Genomic DNA, 18597 nt, shown 5'->3' with positions numbered 1-18597 from the left:
TCTATCTACATGTAGAGGCTCAAAATGGGGAAGTATCATATTTAGAAGTGCAAGCTTGACCAGATCTCTGTTGATTGGATTATCCTAACATTATAACTGGATGAATGAAAGGAAAAAGAAGTGGAATCAAAATACCTTTAAACAAGATCAGTCTAATCTAATGCAAATGTTACAAAAAGCCTATTAAACGAATGAAACTGGACTGGTGATTTTCTTAAGGCAGAAATGTTTGTAACATACCATGTACTTTAAAGTAAATATGAAATGGTATTCACAACCCATTTTAAATTCAAGTTTACATTGACTTGCCATATCCCAAAGATAATACTTCATTTTCTTTGTATTAAGAAAGTAAATAAGGTCCAGGACTTAGTAAATTAACTTATGACTTGAGGGCAATAGACTGATTCAGAAAAGTCGAGTGAAAGCAAGGATGCTATGCAAAGATGAATCTTGCATAAATCACACTGTTTTCAGAACTTTAAATCCAGTTGAGAAAGCAAAAGAGCCAGTGGTCTTACCTGAGCCAGTATCTATGACTGTGGATTGGCCTCTACAATCTGCCACCAGGCGAGAGGATCCAGGCATGCTAACAGGCTCAGACCGCACCGGCTGGATCCTACAACACGGGGACGAGATATATAGAGAGATTTTGAGTCAGACTCCTATACATTACACTAGCATTAGTTTTTACAGTGTGAGTGTGTTATTGTGGTCAGTCATGCGAAGTGTGTATTAAGTATTTCGCACAAGGCCTTATGGTGTGCGTTGATAAAGTATTTTAAGAATTTCGACTTCCGTGTGCAGACATTTTAGCCAGCCGCATAAAATGATGACTTTAAGACCCAGCAGAAGCCTCTGCAAATTGGTCTCTTCTGCAGTGAAAAGGCCCTGATATACTTATACGAAATCAAAGAACAATGGTGATGTCATTTCAAACAAAATCTGTCCAAAAAGGTGTTTTTATGTTCGTTTCAGTGATTTGTAACAGTTCGCTGGGGCAAACTTTTAACAGGTTGCTAAACACCTTCTTACTGCCATTGGTCCATGTCATTGGAAGGTGTGACCTGAAGCTCCACCTACTTTGTTTACTTTGTTCGATCAGGCAAGATCTGTCAACATAAACACACCAGTGTGCAGAATTATTGGCAAGCTGGTGCAAATGTACCTACATCTGTACGATCGTTCGCATAGAGACATTTTCCAAGACCATGACATGCAATTTTTTTTAATCAGTCTATAAAAGGAATCAAATCTAGTAAAAGAGTAAAAAAATACTCTTCAATGCCCATTCACTCATGTGCCATCTGCAGCGAAAGCCATTCACACATCTGTCTAAAGTAAGATGCCTCTCTTATCATCATTCTTTTGCCTGTATTTTGCCCATTAACACTCTTTTACACAGCTATCTTTGCAGTAGTATCAGTCATCAAAATTTACAATAACAAAGTGAAATCAGCGCATATTATGGCCGCATATAGTGTGTTAGTGCATTAGCGTCATGAATTCAGAATGTAAACTAGACAAATTAAACATTTTCTACTGCATAAACTGCATATTAATTAAAATCATCAGTGAGCGGTTATAAAAGCTTCTTTTACTGACCTCATGTGAATTCTACTAGAATAAGGCATAAAGTCATTGATAACACATTTTAATGTCACATTAGTTTAGGTTTTACATGTAGCGTCCTCATATTTAAATGCTCCTCATAACGCCTTCCACAGCGGTGTGGCGTGTCTGAATGTTCGCAAACAGTATACAATTGATTCTTTTAAGCCCTGAACGAAGACAGAAAAAGAACTGGTCCAGAAGTATATCGGGGCCTTAAGCGGTGATAATCTACTATGGACAGCACCCACTGCTTTTCATCAAGGACTACTGGGCGAATAAAGGCAAAGTCAAGTTTATTGCTATTTTTGCACATTGCAAAGCAAAGAACAAAACAAAATGAGGTTCCTTCAGAAAACTAAAGACTAGAACAGCTACAACAGTAAGTAAAAAAAAGTTATTGCACTAAGAAAGTATTTAAACAATAAGACAGAATTTACATGACAGCTGAAATATGATAGATACAGTATAAGCATTATTGCAACATTACATCACCTAATTAATATTCATGAGCCAAGCTGAAAATGTGTATAATGTGTCCTCCCACTTTTCAGATCATTCCTACACTCCTGGGTGTTAGTACTATGCAAGTGCTTGACTACAGTTGGTCATTGTGTGTATTTAGTGGATTTGTGTGTTGTGGTTAGTAACATAAGTCTATGCTTTCAAACTGTGAAGTCGACGTTGATGATGGTGGCTGGTAATATAAGCAGCATTGTGTGTAAATGCATGTTTAGCTTCGGCACCTGAGGCTGCGCAGGTCCAAGTCGTCTGTGTCAAAATCAAGCAGAGGCTGCTGGGTGTCACTGGGCCCCTGGGACTGTAGTACAGAGGAACTGGATGAGATGACAGTTGTTTGACCTGACGGGTGGATGGTCTTGAACTGAAATTGAGGGCCCATCCAAAGTCTTCTGTGTGGACCGGTGTGGGTCACAATCTCCACCTTTGAAGTATAAATACAGCTGAGCATTTAAAAACAACATGAAATGGCATTTACAACACATTTAAATTACATAATGTTGCTTATGTCAGAGTGAAACAGAACATTCAGTGTTAAATAATGTAAGGTGGGAGTTGATTTTAGACATGGGGATTTGACTGGATGGAAAGATGTGATATTATTGGTTAGTAATCATTTTTTCTGCCCACTCAGCCTTAGTTACTCTTGTCAGCATATGGAGGAGAAAGTTGATTAAAGATTATGAAAACATTTAATTTGAATAACGTGAACTGAAGAATCATTAAATAACTGCAGACAGAAGTCGGTTTACCCAAAAATTAAAATTAATTTATTCCCCCCGACATTGTTACAAACCAGTATGACTTTCTTTCTTTCACAAAACACAAAAGGAAACATTAGGCAAAATCTTCGGGACAGAAAGCCTCAATCACCATTCACTTTCAATGTATGGAATTCTGCCTAACATCTTCTTTTGTGTTCTATGTAAGAAAGAAATTCATACAATTATAAAACATAATAAGGGTGAGTATATGATGATGGAATTATTTTATTATCTCATGTTGTCTTTCAATTCAAACATGGTGACGTCAACAACCATTCCAATATTCACAAAGAAATGAATACACACAAAAGACCGTGTAGGCAAGAGTCGGCTCTCGACCAGCAGTGTCAGTTTAATAAAACAGAACGTGTGTGTGAGCACTAGGGAGGGGAGGGGGCACGTTACATGTGTGTTAGACAGATGCCACTCTTTCTCCCCAGTGGACTGCATTAATGTGGCATAGAAAGACACTTTGTCACTAAAATCACAAGGCATGTGAGAGATAGAGGGAGGAGTGAAAGAGAAGACCATCCATATGGCAGCTTCCCTCTCTGTTCTTGATTTCTCTATCTTTTCTGGTAAAGCATGGCGTGGGGTCAAGTGTTCTGTCCTCTTCCTGTCACATCTGTGTAATGAGGCCAGCAGTATGTGCATGTTCTTTTTCTCCGTAATTAACACCATCGGTGTCGCACAGCCCTGAGAGAAACAGATGCGGTGTTGGCTTTTTGTGTGTTTTTGTGGGGGGCTATGACCAGATGTTGCCCCCACTGCACTCTTTCCATGCTTCGCCTTGAGCCCGACATATTGTGCCTGCCTCACACTGCCAGACTTATTACACACAGGTCGTTGCCGTAGAGGACTGAGCTTTTCATGCTATGTTGCCATAACATGTTACAAACAGGCAGACTAATTGCAATCGCATATAAAGTAGATAAATAGAGCCATCAACAGGGTTTAGGCTGTGTTTAGCTAATAGTGTTAATGGTGTCATTAGAGGCAGGCGAGATGTGATGGGGGATGTATACTGTCATTAATACCGGTGCATTAACAACCTTAAGGTTTAAAAGCTTTGGCAGGGGCCATTCAGGCCACGCAAAGATTTCTAGACACATGCATAATCAAGAAAAATATATCATAAAACATACAGTGCCGTTTAAAACTCTACATTTATCATCTCGGACTCAAAATCTCATTTAAACCTAAAAATAAGAGATGTTTTAGGAATTAGAAAAACAATAAAACAGGAATTTTATTAAATAAAATGGTTAAAAAAAATTAACAATTCAGCACTATTTCTAGGTCTCTAACCAAATAAGTAAATTTATGAAACTGAACTTAACTCGCTTTAGCAAAAAATAATAATAATTAAAAAAAAAAGAATTTCACTCAAATTGCTATGCTGATAATAACATTTGTAATGTGAAAAATTTGCATTAAAAAAATGTGGTCTTTTGACTTTTGGATCCCACTATAAATGTCTTAAGAATCCAAATAGATTACGAAAACAAAAGAAACAGAAATTTATTTTTTCTTGTCTAATAAATCAAGCAATAAAACATAATGGTGCTATGCTTTAGTTTTGAAAACAAAAGGCAGAAGGAAGGATAAAAACCATGACAAGAACCATGTTGGGTCAAACTAAACACAGTTGATAATGGGCAAGAAATTATTCATGACTACTGCCATCTCACAGCCAGAAGAGAAAAGTGATGCATTATCACTGTTCACTGAAATGTGTGACGTGTGTTGCTTGAGTGCTGTTTATTAGAGTTAATGTAAAGCCAATGTAGAGATGAAGGTCATGAGAGGAAGACTCACCTGTGAGAGCCATTCCTCATCTTCCTGGCCACTGTGATCGGATGTCAGGCTGTCATAAGACTCATGTCGTGTGATGGGGCCAGGGCTGCCAGGTGGTACCACTGGATAAAGATAGAGAAAACCAAGGTATTATATGCTGAAGGTGATATGGTTTTAATGGCCGATGCATTCTATTTCGCACAATAACTAATATATATATATATATGTGTGTGTGTGTGTGTGTGTGTGTGTATTAGAGCTGTCAAAATTAATGTGTTAGCCTATGTAATAAATTTTTAAAAATTATAGCATTATTTTTTTTATTGTAATTAAAACATTTACCATTAAAACAGCATTAACCAGCATAAACACTGGTTGGAAGGGTGACACTCTGTAATGTGCCTGCCCGGAATCATTACACTGACGCACACACCACAAACACACACACAACAGTGATTCCGTGGCAGTGATAAAATGATGGAGAAATTAACTCTTAATGCTATTTGTTGTACAAAACAAGTGCATTTTAATTACATTTACATTTACATTTATGCATTTGGCAGACGCTTTTATCCAAAGTGACTTACAGTGCACATATTACAGGGACAATCCCCCTGGAGCAACCTGGAGTTAAGTGCCTTGCTCAAGGACACAATGGTGGTGGCTGTGGGGATTGAACCAACAACCTTTTGCTTACCAGTTCAGTGCTTTAGTCCACCACCACCACCTGTAATTACCACAGAAGCACGCCAAGTCTTAACTATCACCAAAACACAGAATGAGACGTTGTTGTCTGCAAGCGCTTTTCGTGTAGAGTTCAAAGCGGCGCATGAATCATGAACGCAGCTTCACGATTGCTGTAGCAAAGCAGATAGCCACAATCTGCCTGCTGATTAATATTGTGGAGGATAAGAGTTTAAGAGATTTAATGCCCATTGCTATCAGAGTATGTGAGCGGAGTGTAGCAATCGGAATTTTACTGGAGCAAGGAGCGCGTTTCACGAGACTGCGCTCAGCCCCGCTCCGGCCGCTCACAAGGCAGTCACTTTCCGCTCCAAACAGAATGTGCAATGTTTCAAGTGTGGCCACATTAATAGGCTATGTATGTGCTGCTACACTGACAAATATCTGGTGTTGGCGGCTGTATTAGGTCCAAGATTTTAGACAGAGTGGATTATCAGAGATGAGGCAGCTTAAACTTGGTATGATTCGCGAGCTGATGGTGCAGATTCCAACAACAGACTACAGTGGGGTGAGAGCACAGAGGCAGTTCAAAACACAGATTAGTATCCCAGACATGCGTCTGTAAAATAATTTTATTAGGCTACCGCAGACTTCTGTAAGGTTTACCTTCGATTCACACGGGATAAGCAATGACTGTATAAATCCCAGAGATGAGAGTGTCAACTGCATTTACACACTGCTGTCATATGTAACTGACCCATCAGAAAATGTATGCTATTTAGCTGTGCTGATTATGAAGTAAGTATTAAACATGTTCATATGTATCTGGGATTATTAGAAGAAATTTACTTGAATATCTGGCAAAATACAACAGAACTGGTCACATTAGCAAGCCAGTAAACCTACAGTACACTCTTGAATTAAAAATATAGACAATCTTTTCACATTATGTATTTTATTTGTCCCTCTGGAAAATATGTTGCGAAATGCAGGGCTCAACACAATTTATCCCATTCACTCTGCTCAAATCACAAAATTAGCACTTTGTCCTTTTCTAATTTTCCTAATCAAAAGAAATCATGTTTGTTTGTTCCTCATGCATCAGTCCAAATGCAACATCCAGCATTAGATGTAGTTTTGAAGCATATCTTACATTTTCTGTTGTCTTATCAATGACCGACATCCACTTCAGACACTTGGGGAACTTTAGAAACAATGAGTTAAAGGGTTCACAGACTGGACAGTGCAGATTCACTGGCTTTTTACCAACATGTCAAATCGCATGGTATAAGAATAACGGGTTATTTTTACAGAGCGTTTGATGGTAAAAGATGCTATTATCTTTACCGGCGCACGGGATTAAAATAAATGAGAAGCTCAGGTAATTAGCCTGTTACATTACCCCACGTCCCCATATAAAACAATCATGTCCAAATAGGGCAGAGAGAACAAGGCTATTTTTATTAAAGTAGCCTACATCAAGGCATTGTTTGTGCAGCTGTTATTTGCGCAAGAAATATTAGGTTGTATGCCAATATGAAGAGGGATTTTTTTTGTACCTGATGCAAAAAAATAAACAAGAATGCTGACAATGAAATTATGCCTAATTTCTTTCTGATTTCATGCCGCTTCACTCCAACATAGCTCTCGCACTTGAGCGCTCATGAGCAAGGAGGTGAGTGATGACTTTTGAACTTGAGGGTTGGAGTTGAGCGATCGCAAATGAGCGAATATTTGAGCCGAGCGACAACTCACTCCACTCCACTCATATGCTCTGATTGCTATGAATATGCAACCTATGTGGGGACAAGTTCTTTCAATTAGTCAACCTCCCACTTAGGATCGGTGATGATCTGGGGGTGCTTCAGCAAGGCTGGAATCGGGCAGATTTGTCTATGTGAAGGACGTATCAATCAAGCCACGTACAAGGTTATCATGGAAGAAAACTTGCTTCCTTCTGCTCTGACAATGTTCCCCAACTCTGAGGATTGGTTTTTCCAGCAGGACAATGCTCCATGCCACACAGCCAGGTCAATAAAGGTGTGGATGAAGGACCACCGGATCAAGACCCTGTCATGGCCAGCCCAATCTTCAGACCTGAATCCCATTGAAAACCTCTGAAATGTGATCAAGAGGAAGATGGATGGCCACAAGCCATCAAACAACGCCGAGCTGCTTGAATTTTTGCACCAGGAGTGGCATAAAGTCATCCAACAGTAATGTGAAAGACTGGTAAAGAGCATGCCAAGACGCATGAAAGCTGTGATTGAAAATCAGGGTTATTCCACCAAATATTGTTTTCTGAAGTTAAAACATTAGTATTGTGTTGTTTAAAAATGAATATGAACTTATTTTCTTTGCATTATTCGAGGTCTGAAAACACTGCATCTTTTTTGTTATTTTGCCCAGTTTTCATTTTCTGCAAATAAATGCTCTAAATTCCAATATTTGCATTTGGAATTTGGAAGAAATGTTCATTACTTTATAGAATAAAACAAAAATGTTCATTTTACTCAAACTCATACCTATAAATAGTAAATCCAGAGAAACTGATAATTTTGCAGTGGTCTCTTAATTTTTTCCAGAGCTGTATATATATATATGCTGTGTATACACAAAATTATTGAAATTACACACACTTATTTTGCATAATAATTACTTAAAATTCACTTAATAAAATGTAATATGTTTATCATCTGCTAACAATGTTGACAGATTTTGCAATTGATACTAGAAGGAAATAACACTTCTGTAACTTAGCCAAGTTGGCACAATTACCGGGCAATAAACAAGAAATGGGCAAAAATTGGCCGATTAATCTGGCAGGCCAATATATCAGGCTATCACTAGTATATACTAGAAATTGGCTGTGTCTTGGTATGCGTTTATTGTTTGTAAACGTTCTTGACCAAGATGAAAATAATGTGATGTAATGTAGCCTAGTGGTTAAAGATCTGGACTAGTATCCGACTAGTAAAGCCCAAAGTATACTTCGCCTGTCCGCATTCCGCGGCGGTCCGCGCACAGTCCGTGTGACATAATTTTCATCATCAGGAGTGTCCGGACATCCACGCAGAATTTCCACGTGCAGCCAGATTTAAGAGTCCACTAGGTGGCAACATGCACAGTTGGGCTGTAGTGTCAAGTTGTAGTCGAAGAACATATCATTCTCCATCTATGGCTGTCTCTCATTTGGAAGGATGTATCCTGCGGAGGTCGCATTTGTCGGCCGCATACGTCACCGAGGCTGTCTCGTTTCATTTTTTTCATCAATTGTCAATGCCTTTTATGTATATGCACTTACATTTATACAATTGTTAACCTTTTTTGCATTCCCAATAAAAACAAATTAAATAAAAAAAATTAAACGAGACAGCTTCGATGACGTATGCGACCGACAAATGCGACCTCCAGAGGACGCATTCTTCCAAACGAGACACAGCTGTTGTTGTTCTTGCTTCCTCTAATGGCGGATCCTCAGTTTTTCTTCTTCTTTATCCTTCAGAGCAGATGTCCTGTAAATGACATGACTTGGTGCTGCCCTCTATTGTCCGGTAGCGTATAACAAAGCAATTGTACTGTGCATGTGTTGAACGCGTCCATTCGCGCTCATCCGCGTGAGGTATACTTTCAAAGCTGTGCGCACACAACAGTGCACGTGATGGAATGCGCAAAGTGAAGTATACCTGGGCCTTTAGGCTATAGATTTAAACCACATGCGGGTTGATCCATGTACTATCACCATTGTGCCCTTGAGCAAGGCACTAAACTCAGGGTTCTCCATGACGACTGCCTCTGTAATAAGTCTGTAAATCACTTTGCATAGAAGCATCAATGAAAGACCTAATTAGTGATTAGCATTTTTGGGCTGTGGAAAGCTAGCAAAAATATGTATGTTCAGTTATGTGAGAAAGAGACTGATACAGACAGTATGGAACTGTCAACAGCAAAGACAGCATGCGCAGAGACAGATGGAGCACTTGGAGGCATCAGTGAGCAGGTGCCAAGTATTCAGACTAATGTGCACAATCAGTAGTTTCCTCTCCCACCTCCAGGCTAACACATGCCTTTGTTACCAATGTACATAATACAGCAGTGAATAATAATGTTGTCAAGCCCTCATCTGGAGTAAACAAGGGTCTGCCACTCTTGTTCACTCTCCTCCTTTCTATCGGCCTCACAGACAAGCATACACACACACACACCAGGTGTTCGTACACACTTGACGAAGTGTTCCTGCCAGGTTCATGGTGCAGTCACTACTGTCTGCGTAACAGATACACTGACACCTTCACTCGAAGGGGAAATCTGCTCGCTATCCGCCCTACTCAAACATGGTAACACTACCCTCGCCCTTCACTATATCAAGCATGCTGCATTATGCAGACATAAATCGCATAGTGACTTACCGACCTCTGATGGGTCAGAACACAGCCAGACCATGTTACCTCTTAAACACAATCAAGCTCTGCCCTTCCTACCCCCTCTCAATGCCCAGGGGGACAATAAGTGTTGACTAATAAATAATTAAAGCGTAAGAACAGTAGCTGGCTCTGTAGATCACGTTACAGTGGGCTCATAATGGCTGGGTTTAAAAGGTCGAGGGCTCCTGGACTGTTGAGAGCAGTTTATCTGTTGTGAGTTAGAGTGTGAGGAACAGAATATAGACAGGAAACAGGGGCTGACCGCATAAACATGCAGTATCATGGTGACAGCCTGGTTAAAAATTTGCTTTTGCCACCAACACACTAACCATGTGAAAATGACCTTTTAGTTAAATTATGTTTGTTCAGGTGCATAACGGTTTATGCACTGACACCTGGACACAGAATCCAGACCAGGTTTTTGTTGTTACTGCTGTTTTAACAGTGGGTTTTTCCCCCACTCTGCTGTTACAAAAGAATAAAATATGAATAATTAATTTATTCAGTCATTGTTTTGCTTCAGAACCCTGATTTAACAATTAGCAGTGGTCACACTGGGTTTTGAGCATGCAAAATTACTTTGGACACCACAACTGATACGATGTCACGCACGAGGGCTTCTTGTTTTAATAAATAATAAATCACAAATAAGAAATAATATTAGATTTATAGTGTTAAAATTTACCAAGTAGCTGGGGGGCACTGCTGAGTTGCACATGGAGTAGACGTTTCATCGAGCTCCTGTGCACCAAGTTTCTAAACAGTGAAATTACTTGCCGTCCCTAATTTTGTTTTGTGCATTTACAATGGCAGTTTTGATTTAACTTGCATCTTGTACTTGGGTTATATTCTGATGTGCGAAAATGCCTCCAAAAGCCGCAAAAGCCTCGAAAGGTGTTGGGCTTCAGCAGCTGGTTACCGACGACACAGCTAATCAACCTGCTAGTCAGGACTCTATCGACGATGATGTGTCATTGATGTGGGAAAAGATGTCTAACAAGATTCTGGCAACCATCAACAAAAGATTTGACAATTCTGAAGAAAACTTTCGGTCCTTGCAGATGCCGCTGCATGAGTTTTCTGAGAGATTGGAAACTATTGAGGGTCAGGCACAAGATCACGAGGTCCATATATGCTCACTTGAAGCGACTCTCCCAGAAATGCAGCTGATGAATAAAGCCCTTAAAATGAAAATCAACAACTTAGAGGGGCGATCTTGGCGCAACAACATCAAAATACTTGGCATCCTAGAGGGTGAGGAGAAGGGAAGACTGACTGAATTTGTTGCTGCACTGATCCCTAAACTACTGGGTAATGCTCACTTCCAGGGACAGTTGATCATTGATCGAGCTCACTGAGCACTGAAACCAAAGCCACCGGAGGGAGAAAAGCCTTGCATGGTCGTTTTTTTGTGTTCACTTCTACCAGGAAAAGGAATTAATTCTCGGTGAGAGTGCAACTTGGATTTCAATGGTCACAAGGTGTACATCTTTCCAAACTACACTGCCGTGGTGATGGATCAACATCGTGCGTTTAACGAGGTGATGCGTTCACTGAGAGAACTCAAGGTGACACACAGCCTCGGCTTTCCAGTGAAGCTCCACATTCAACATAATGGTCAGTTCAAGATCTTCACGGATCCTGCAGAGGCCACTGAGTTTGTGGGGGCCAAGCTGAAACAGGTGTAGATAAGCAGATGCACAACATGGGTATAAATGCCTAAAGTATTTTACAATGCCCACTGTTCTTGTGTTTTTTCTTTTTTTTTTTCTTACTACTGTATTCGAAAGATACTTGAAAGTGCATACCTTAAGGGACGGTATTATAGAAATAGTTTCGATATTTTCAGCATCATATACTTGGGTGTGGAGTTGAGCGGGACTGTAAGGAGTGAAGAGCTAGAGGTGAATCCTCTCATGCGAGTAGTGGTCCCACTCGTATGGGGAATAAAGTGCTTCATTTTGGGGAAGCATATTATTGTGGGAGGATGTGAGTTGTTTTGAATTGTTTCAAGTTCTGGGATGTTGTATATGTAGGTTATCTCTGTTATCTTGTGTGTATGGGCTGCTTCATTTTCATTTTTGTACTCTTTACATATGTAAATGACATATATAATAATATAAATGGAGGATGTATTACATTGGCTTCTTGGAATGTGCGCTTGGTCATGTCGTAAAAAGGAGTCGGGTATTTGCACACTTTAAATCACTCAAGAGCAGACATAATATTTCTCCAGGAAATGCATATAAGTGCATCTTACCAATGTAGACTGAGAGCCAGTTGGATATCTTAGGTCTATCAGGCCCCATTCAATGCCAAAGCTAGAGGTGTAGCCATTCATTTCCACAAAAATATCCCATTTCGCCTTGCTTCCATGTCTGCAGATCCACAGGGTAGATATTATGATATCATGGCATATTAACCCTCTCTCCAAACTATGCTTAATGTATATGGCCCCAATTTTGATGACCCAGATTTTTTTCATAAAGTTATTCAAATAATTCCAGATGTCAACACTAACAAATGTAATAGTGTATGGAGATTTCAACTGTTACTTAGATCCTTATATGGATACTCTCTTCAAAGCTGCTGCCCGCAATTGTCTCAGTAAAAAAGCTTAACAACCTAATTAAATCTAGCAATATGGTCGACATTTGGAGATTGCAGCATCCAACAGATAGGGACTATTCGTTCTATTCTCATGTTCATAAATCTTACACTAGAGATGACTATTTTTTGGTATCCTCTGAACTCATATCCAATATTAATAACACTAAATATCATAATATATTGATTTCCAATCATAGTTTAGTTACACTTCAACTTGAAGGCATTTTACCGAAGCAGAACTACAGCTGGCGTTTTAACCCACTGCTTATCAAAGACTTAGCATTTAAGCAATATATGACCACAAAAATAGATGAGTTTCTTGAGACGAATGATAATGGAGAGGTCTCAGATTCAATTCTGTGGGATACGATTAAGGCTGTTATGAGGCCATATCATATAATTCGAATCATCAAGAAAACGGACCCTCAGTAGTCGACTCTGTAAGATTGAAAAAGCTTTACCAGTACTTGAACAAGCATACAGAGCGTCTCTTTTACAATCTGATTACAACAAAATCATTATGCTGAAGTACGAGCAGAATTTCATCCTTAGTAAGAAAACAGCAAACCTTCTGCTTAAACTTAAACAAAAGCATTTTGAGCTAATGGACAAGCCTGGGAGGATATTGGCGACAACTGAGGACAGAACAAGCTAGGCAAGCGATTCACAAGGTAAAGTCAATATTTGGCAGCTTAATCACTAACCTTAAAGAGATAAATGATTGTTTCAGGGAATTCTATTCTGAACTATATTCTTCAAAAATTATAGATACAGACACAAATTATGATTTGCTAATTTGAATTTCGCCAAATTAAGTGAATCATCTAGGTATGATCTTGATGTTGAATTTTCAGTTGCAGACAAACTTAATGCTATTCAGGCCTTTCCATCAGGCAAAGCTGCAGGCCCTGATGGGTTTGGCTGTGGATTTTATAAAGCTTTTAATAAGAGGATAGCTCTCCTTATGCTGAGAATGGTGAAAGATTCATTTAAAAAGAAGAAACTCCCTGACTCCTTATATGAGGCAAATATTTGTGTTTTGTTGAAAAAGTGGAAAATAGAGACTGACCTGTCGAGTTACAGGCCTATAGCTCTCTTCAATTTCGATCAAAAAGTTGTAACTAAAATACTAGCTTCCAGGTTAGCACAATACATTTCAACAGTTATCCATCCTAATCAAAATGGGTTTATCCCAGGAAGGTTTTCATTCTCTACTGTCCGCTGCTTCTTAACATCCTTTACACAGACCAATGGTTAGCTGACAAGTCTGCAGCCGTTAACTCATTAGATGCCCAAAAGGCATTTGACCATATAGAATGGCCATACATGTTTGAAGCATTAAAACAGTTTGGGTCAAAATAATTTATTTGTGTTCAACATCGTCCATATTGACAAATGGTGACAGATCTCGTGCCTTTGATTTACATTGTGGCATGCGACAAGGCAACCCTTTATCTGCCCCTATTTTTGACATTGCACTAGAAGCCATAGAAAATAGGGATCAGAGCCCACCCTCATATTCATGGCATTTCATTAGGCAGCACTGAAAGTATTGTAAATTTATATGCAGATGATTTGTTATTATGCATCACTGATCCTGTTGTTTCTGTCCCTAAATTACTGGATTACATTGACTCATTTAGTAGACTTTCAGGATACACAATTAATTGGAGTAAAAGTGAATTTATGCCCCTTACAAAAAATCTAAGCACCGGCTTTTTTAACAACATACCATTCAAATTAGTTGAGGATCACTTAACGTATCTTGGCCTTCAAATCCAAAAAAACGATGATTGATAAACTCAAATTAAACATTGAATGCTGGAGACTACTACCTTTGTCACTATTTGGTCATGTTAACACAATAAAGATGGTTACACTTTCAAGGTTCTTATATATCTTCCAAAACATTCCTATTCATTTGCCTGCAGCATTTTTTAAGCAACTTGATTCAATTATTCTTGCATTTGTTTGGAATTATATAGCAAAAGCCCATCTACAGAAACCCACAGAGTGTGGAGGCCTAGGCCTTCCAAATTTTAAACATTATTATTGGGCAGCAAATGCCAGGGCTCTCACTTTTTGGCAGTGGGGCATTCTGGATGAAATGCTGCCTGATACTTTCCCTCTGTGGGTTAGAGCAGAAGCCATGTCAGTACCAAAATCATCCCTCCCAGCTTTAACCTTCTCAGAAGGGAAACTTGCTAATAAGTTAGTAAGTGGTAATTACGTTCTGAGAAATTCTCTGAAGATTTTGAATAAGATAAAAAGTCTCAATTAATGCACCAATATCACACAATCACTCTTTTGTGCCTTCTCAGATTGAGAGTGTTTTCTGCATGGAGGGAAGGGGAGCTGCGCTGTATAGGTGATCTTTATATAGAAGATCAATTTGCATCTTTTATGCAACTCAAAAATAAGTTCAGTCTTCCTCAGTCCCATTTTTTCTGGTATTTGCAAATTAAAAATTATGTAAAAGAACACATTCCACAGTTTGTAAATAAACCTGAGAATCATGTGATCTATGACCTTTTCTCTTCTAATCTGGAAACTAGGCACCTGGTGTCTCACTTTGTTTGTGCTTTTACAACTTCTGTGAACACTAGTCAACTTAAGGCAGCCTGGTCCAACGAGCTAAATTATGTGGTGTTTAACAAAGTTTGGGAAGAGGGCTTGTCAAGAATAAAGAGTTGTTCTATAAATTCTAGGTATAAATTCATTCAATTTAAAGTTATGCATCGGCTTCATTATTCAAAAACTAAACTGAGTAAAATATTTTCCTCAGTATCGCCACATTGTCACAAGTGCAACATAACAAGGGAACACTAGCACATTTATTTTGGTTCTGTCCTATCCTGCAGAAATTTTGGTCAAACATTTTTTAATTGTTTTCAAAAGCATACAGAGTAGACATCCAACCTGATCAAAATTTGGCAATTTTTGAATTCTCTGGCATGGCAGGCACTCTTCCCCACACTCATCAGCAGGATTTAATGGTGGGCATAATTGCAGCCAAAAAGTTAATAGTCCTCAACTGGAAATCTCTACAAGCTCCGTGTTTTAAGAGATGGTTAAATGAGATGCTCTATATTATTCAGATGGAACAGTTGCGTTTTAGTGAGTCACTCACAAAAACTATTTGAAGCCACATGGAGGCCTTTCTTGGATTATTTGGAAGAACCTTAACGTTTGTACTTTTTAAACCTTTTTCTTTTCTGTTTTCCTCCATGGTGCAAAACAATCATATTGTGAATGTTGTATTTTGAATCTCTTGTATTTTATTAATTTCTTTCTTTGTACTGTACTGCCCCATGAGTCCTGCTGTTATTGCTTGTTTTATTTTGTTTTTGTGTTGTCAATTTTATTTTTATTTTATTTATTTTTTACTTGAAAAATGGTAAATAAAATATATATATAAAAAATATACCAAGTAGCTTTGAAATATGGGCAATGCTTTACAACGAGGTTCCAATTGTTTGGAATGGGTCATGTCATGAGGAATCCTATTTTTCTTGATATTTTGACATATATTTTGACCTCTTGGTCATTCAACTACACAAAAACATGCTGTAAATTTCAAAACTCAAAACTTAATACTCAATGAAATAAAATTATTTATTGAAACCAAGCTGCAAAACCGCCTCATTCTCTACTTCTGCGACTCCCTATGTCACTAGGGGGCTCATTAATTCATGAACGCCTCTACAGCAACAACATCAATGCCTACTTTTACACATCACACCCTTGGCCCCGTCCAGTGGTGCTGAGTTCTGAAACAGAGAGAGAGCAGGACGGACAGGCCTAGTGTGGCCTACTAACTATTCCTGAACACCAAAGGAGACCCATCTGGACTATTTTTAATTATTTTTGTATATAATCATTCACTAGACAGACATTTTTGACCGTCATGCATCTTGCGGCACTTTTAAAAGATGCTGTGTCAAGTTACAACTGAAAAGGAGATCCCATTCCGTTTCATTCAGCTGCGCTGCATCTTGCTGTTTTGAGCACAAATGCATCCTCAATGTGTTCTTGCGCCCATCTGTGCTATTTTTAATTGTTGGTGTATGAAAACATGCACTATATGGACGTCTTTGACCATTTTGATGCATTTCATTAATGAATATTTCAAATGCCATGACTGTTTGATAGGTTATGGTGCTACTGTGCTTGGGTGAACAGTTTAATACAGTATATTTGAATGCAATGTGTTAGATGTGAGTTATGTGTAAACCTATAAATTTTGTTTTATAATGCTGTGGATCTGGTCATTCTCTTCCGATTGACTTTTAAATATGGCTGTAATCGATGGGCTGCATGATGTTAGCAAATTATAACAGTGGGCTTTAACATTAAAGTTTAAAGGGGACACTGAGGCCAAAACCAAAACTTTTCAGACAGAGGGCCAGAGACATGTGGAAAAATGATCAAATAATACTAAACTACGACTGTTTAGGTGTAAAAAAAAACTTTACTAAAATTATCAGTTAACCTCAGGAAAGATAATAAAATTATATATATAAAAAAAGATAATTATTATGTCATGACCGCTTTAACAACTTTGGGTAACATGAATTAACAATGAACAAAACCTTTGGTAGCACTTTATTTTACTGTAATGTTTTACATTCACGTACTATATAATTACAACAATTATAGTAATTACTAGGTACTAACCCTAAAACTAACCCTAACCTTAACCCATTTTAAGTACATGTAGTTCCCTAATATTACTCTACTTTCTTGGGTAAGTACACTTTAAGTATAATGAAAGAACAAATAATGTAAAATAAAGTGCAACCAAATGTTTTTAGCATTTATTCATCTTGATTAATGTTAATTTCATCATGTAATAATACATTATTAAAATCAAAAGTTGTAATTGTCAACATAGTTAATGCATTATAAACCAACATGAACTAACAGGGTTTACAGAACAAAGATTAATAAATGCTGTAAAAAATATATTGTTGATTGTTAGTTCATGATACCTAATGCATTAACTAATGTTAACGAATGGAACCTTATTGTAAAATGTTACAGAAATATGTAGGTCAGTGTGTGACGCTTCAATCTACAATCATGTTTCCGGTCTCCCGCGTTTGGATGCTTTTGAATGGAAGTGAATCGCGTGTGAAGTCTAGTGTGATCAAGCGGCAACCAAACACAGTACAAAAATTGTTTTTTGTAAAAATGTAATCAAAAATGTCCTTAAAAACAAATATTGATATTAATTAATATTATCATGAACTGTAAAGGCCAGACAATATGCAAAATTATTAACATGACATGGCTAAATAGAAACTTAAATTATAAAACATCATAGCCTATGCAATGAATGGGACACTTGTGGATGTGGCTTAACTTGTCTTTGTGTCTCTAAGTTATTATTGTTCATATTATTTGTTTTACTGTATTATTTGTATTTTGCATTGCTTTTTCCTGCAGTCAATGACACAAAGTCTGAAAACAGGCCTTTAAACCAATTTTGTGATAGCGACCCAGCAGTTGAGATACACTGGATTAGAGCCAGGTACAAAGTTTATCAATGTTTGGCTTTATTATTCTTTGTGTATGCATAAAAAAAACACCAACAAGGGTGCATGAAGCCTTTGGGTTTGGTTTACAAAAGCATCCATTAAATGCGAGAGGTAGGTCAATTTTCAAGGTGACAGACAGCAGGATGACCAGGTAGAGCAAAGGAGAAAAATTATTCGCACCATGCCCCAGAGGCTGAGAGAGAATCGAGAACTAAATTAAGCTGATGAGTAAACTTTGCGTACAGTCAGAGGAGTCAAAGTACACTCTAAACACAGCTATAAAAATACTGTCATGGATGTTTGGGTATATTCTGCTCACACCTATACTAATACTGCTAAGTCCTCAGTTTTCCTCAGTATTCCTGAAAAGCGAACAATACCCAGATTAGCTAATGTATCCACTGACAATCTGAAGTGTGCAACCAATGTACATTTTAATATCCCATAATGCCACAGGAGCTGAGTAGCTGCCAGATACAAAATACTGGGGGAAAAACGTCTCAGAACCACAAGTCAGTTGGCTTGTTAAATTGTACTTGCACATAATTGTACATGTAGAACTGTATGTCATACATACACTCACTGAGCACTTCATTAAGAACACCAGTACACCAACTTATTTATGCGATTATCTAGTCAGCCATCTTA

At 38.2% G+C, this 18597-nt stretch overlaps 1 protein-coding gene across 5 annotated transcripts in view; it reads right to left on the bottom strand.

The window, feature by feature from the left end:
• Nucleotides 1–18597, bottom strand: part of bcas3 (BCAS3 microtubule associated cell migration factor) — a 329405-nt gene that overhangs the window by 185301 nt on the left and 125507 nt on the right. For all 5 annotated transcript variants that reach the window (XM_051666123.1, XM_051666124.1, XM_051666125.1 and 2 more), the window contains 3 exons: nt 4713–4813; nt 2358–2554; nt 522–619 (listed from right to left, as the gene is read on the bottom strand). In XM_051666123.1, coding sequence (XP_051522083.1) covers nt 522–619; nt 2358–2554; nt 4713–4813 — 396 coding nt within the window. The remainder of the gene's footprint in view (nt 1–521; nt 620–2357; nt 2555–4712; nt 4814–18597) is intronic.

This window comes from Myxocyprinus asiaticus, chromosome 31, assembly GCF_019703515.2.
Source record: "Myxocyprinus asiaticus isolate MX2 ecotype Aquarium Trade chromosome 31, UBuf_Myxa_2, whole genome shotgun sequence".
NCBI lineage: Eukaryota > Metazoa > Chordata > Actinopteri > Cypriniformes > Catostomidae > Myxocyprinus > Myxocyprinus asiaticus.
This window is presented reverse-complemented; position numbering and strand designations above follow the sequence as displayed.